Source organism: Vigna unguiculata, chromosome 10 (assembly GCF_004118075.2).
Source record: "Vigna unguiculata cultivar IT97K-499-35 chromosome 10, ASM411807v1, whole genome shotgun sequence".
Taxonomy (NCBI): Eukaryota; Viridiplantae; Streptophyta; class Magnoliopsida; order Fabales; family Fabaceae; genus Vigna; species Vigna unguiculata.
Window position 1 is genome coordinate 11290583 of NC_040288.1, and position 2803 is coordinate 11293385.

General features: G+C 44.3%; 1 protein-coding gene across 1 annotated transcript; it reads right to left on the minus strand.

Annotated features, from left to right (window-relative positions):
• Nucleotides 1-221: 221 nt before the first annotated feature.
• On the minus strand, nucleotides 222-2419 carry LOC114167358 (aldehyde oxidase GLOX). The gene has a single exon (XM_028052432.1). It carries the CDS (start codon nucleotides 2106-2108, stop codon nucleotides 501-503), a length of 1608 nt encoding a protein of 535 aa, XP_027908233.1. The 5' UTR covers nucleotides 2109-2419; the 3' UTR covers nucleotides 222-500.
• Nucleotides 2420-2803: the final 384 nt, after the last annotated feature.

Sequence of the window (2803 nt, forward strand, 5' to 3'; positions counted from 1 at the left end):
TATAAAAAAACAATTGAAATCAGGACCACTGAATGGAACTTCTACTTGTTAATTTTCATTTTATAAAAAAGAATTAATAATGAAGCGTTCGTTCATTCTAAATAGATACGTTTAATAATTATTAACAGATAGACCATATTAGGTAATACTTGTTTTTTTAAATTACGTGAAAAAATAAAATATTAGCGCTGTTTAAATCATTTGATTAAAAAGGATAATCCTGAATTAAAAATTTTGTTCATTAAGTTTGTAACCACCACATACATATCCATGTATCTAAACATCACATGGTAGTAGTACGGTATTAATTAAATCAATAGTTCCTTGCTTAAGTCCCATCAATCATTGTTTCCAATTAACGGCTATGCTGCCAATGCCTATTAACAATTGCATAATTTCAATTTTAAATTTTAGTTCTCCACTTGCCGAAAAACAAAAAGTAAATAAAATTAAATAGAATATTAGTTTTGAAAACAGCACCAAACTTCGTTACTTCACAGCTACGCCACGTGTATCCACTTTGCAATGCTTGGCACGCCCTGGTTCACCGCGAAGGCCATGTAATACCCGGGCGGCGCCACGTTCCCACTTGGTGGCGCAGTGACGCCGATCCTGTACTTCCCGTTACCATCTGGCGCGGCAGAGGAAACCGCCAGTTTGACCAAACGTTGACCCTGCGAAAACGAGTGCGTCGCGAAAGGAGCACTGGCCAAATTCACTTCCACGATTCCCACCACAGGCAAAGGAACCGAAACAACCACATCGAAATTCCCCCCAAAGCGCACCGTTTCGGGGATCTCCTCAATTACCGGTCTAAGATTCGCCCGGTCCGGGGACAAATACTCGGGCGAAAATGCTTCAACTCGTAATTCGGTGGGATACTCAGCGTCGAACCGGTACAGAACATGCGGGTTACTCCCAGCAAGGAGAACCCTCCCATCGGGTAACAAATTCGCCGTTGCATGGTACATTCTCGGAACCGTGCCAGGGTTCAAAACCATGAACCGCAATCCAACTGGTTGATCAGGCCGGTACAAAACCGGATTCAAACAAGGATTACTAGCCGACTCAAACCCCTGTGTTCCAGACATAGCTCCATTAATAACCAAAACGTCGCCGTTTGGAAGCATCACCATATCCCCCATTATTCTTCCATAGGGCATGTTCTCCATTTCCCATTTCGGATTTTCCTTCTCCCCCAGAGCTAATATGCGCCCACAGCTACCGTGCGCAGGGGAGTCCGTACTCCGCAGCAAAAACGCACCGTATTGCGCGCCGCCGCACACCACAATCTCCGCTTTTGAGTAGTCCCCTTGTAAAGCCAGCATCGCGGAGGACCCAGCGGAAGGGTAGTTCCGCGGACCGCCCTCCAATTTAGGGTACTCCTTAACGATGACGTGGCGCGTGAAATCATACATCACCGACCGCGTGTTGGCGAAAACGAAAAGGTGACCGTTAGGGAGAAGGTGGACGTAAGGGTATAAGTTATCCATCTGATTGTCTTCCGTTTCAGCCAAAAAGGGAAACGAAACGGCGCCGTTTTTGCGCGGAGGGAAAAACTCGACGGTGTTGGAGCCTCTTCCGCCGATTATAATCACCGATCCGTCGGGTAAAATCTGGTTGGTTGCATACCATCTGCCTTCCGCCAATTCGACGTCGTCTAGCTCTTTCCAGTCGCAGAACCCGGTTGCGTCACACGGGCTGAACATTCGGATCTTTTTCAACCCGTCTAGGTCGCCGCCGGTCTGCAAAAGCGTGCCGTCGGGGAGGAACTGACCGGAGGAACACCACGTGTCGGTGAGGATTTTCAAAGGACGAACCTGGTTTGTTTGGAGGTCGAGGTGGACGGAGTGCGCGTAGCAGTCGCGCTTTAAGAGGGCATCGTTCCGGTCGTAGCGGCAGTGGCCCTTGGGGAGGAGTTTTCTTGAGGGGCCGATGTTGGTCCGGTCGAGGAGGACGGCGGTGTTGAAGCGCGTGACCGCCGTGTGCATGGAGGCTATGCCGGCGTCGGCGACGAGAACCTCCCACGTGCCAGGGAGGTCGGCACGTGCGGGTGCGAGAAAAAGGAAGAGAAGAAAGCATGACAGGTAAGCAGAGAAAGTGTTCATGGTGAGAGAGAGAGAGAGACAGTGGAGTGTAGTGGAGTGAGGTGAAGTGAAGCTTTCATTCTAATTATTATAGAGAAAAGGAATAGAAGTGGTAATTGCTAATTTTGATGCAAAAGTGCAATGTTACAGCGTATTAGCGTGCATAGTTGTTGTGTGATGTTGCTGGGTGCATTATTAGACATTAGTGTTATGAATAATGGATGAAAATGTGTAAGGAGACAAGAATTGGGTCGTTGTTGTGGACAGTTGAGGTGATGTCGAAAGTAGGAGCTTACTGTAGGAAGAGGTTAGTTAAATTGAATGGATTCACTGTACTTGTAAGCAGTCATTTCTCTTCATATCTTCTTTAATCTATTCATTTTTCTTACTAATTTTTGTTAACAAGTAGTTAAGGCTATCAAGAGACGAGGAATGGCTTGCATAACAAGAGTGACGTGTTAGATAACAAAATTAAAAGATAAGGAATATAATTTCTACTAACAATGATTACATCATGCTATAGTTGCTAGGTGGATTTTAGTCGTTCTAAATATTATATTAGAATGACTAGTACTCCATAGAATATTTTTGACTTTATGTCTAATCAATTACATTGAATTAAAAGTTAAGTTTTTTAATTATTTTGTAGATAATGATACTTTAATTTATTTTTTATGATTCATTTTTAATTCATCACTCATTATTCTTAGATTATC

Bases quoted from the DNA above. Each gene is read 5' to 3' on its own strand.
- LOC114167358 (XM_028052432.1), bottom strand. From the start codon at position 2,108: ATGAACACTTTCTCTGCTTACCTGTCATGCTTTCTTCTCTTCCTTTTT.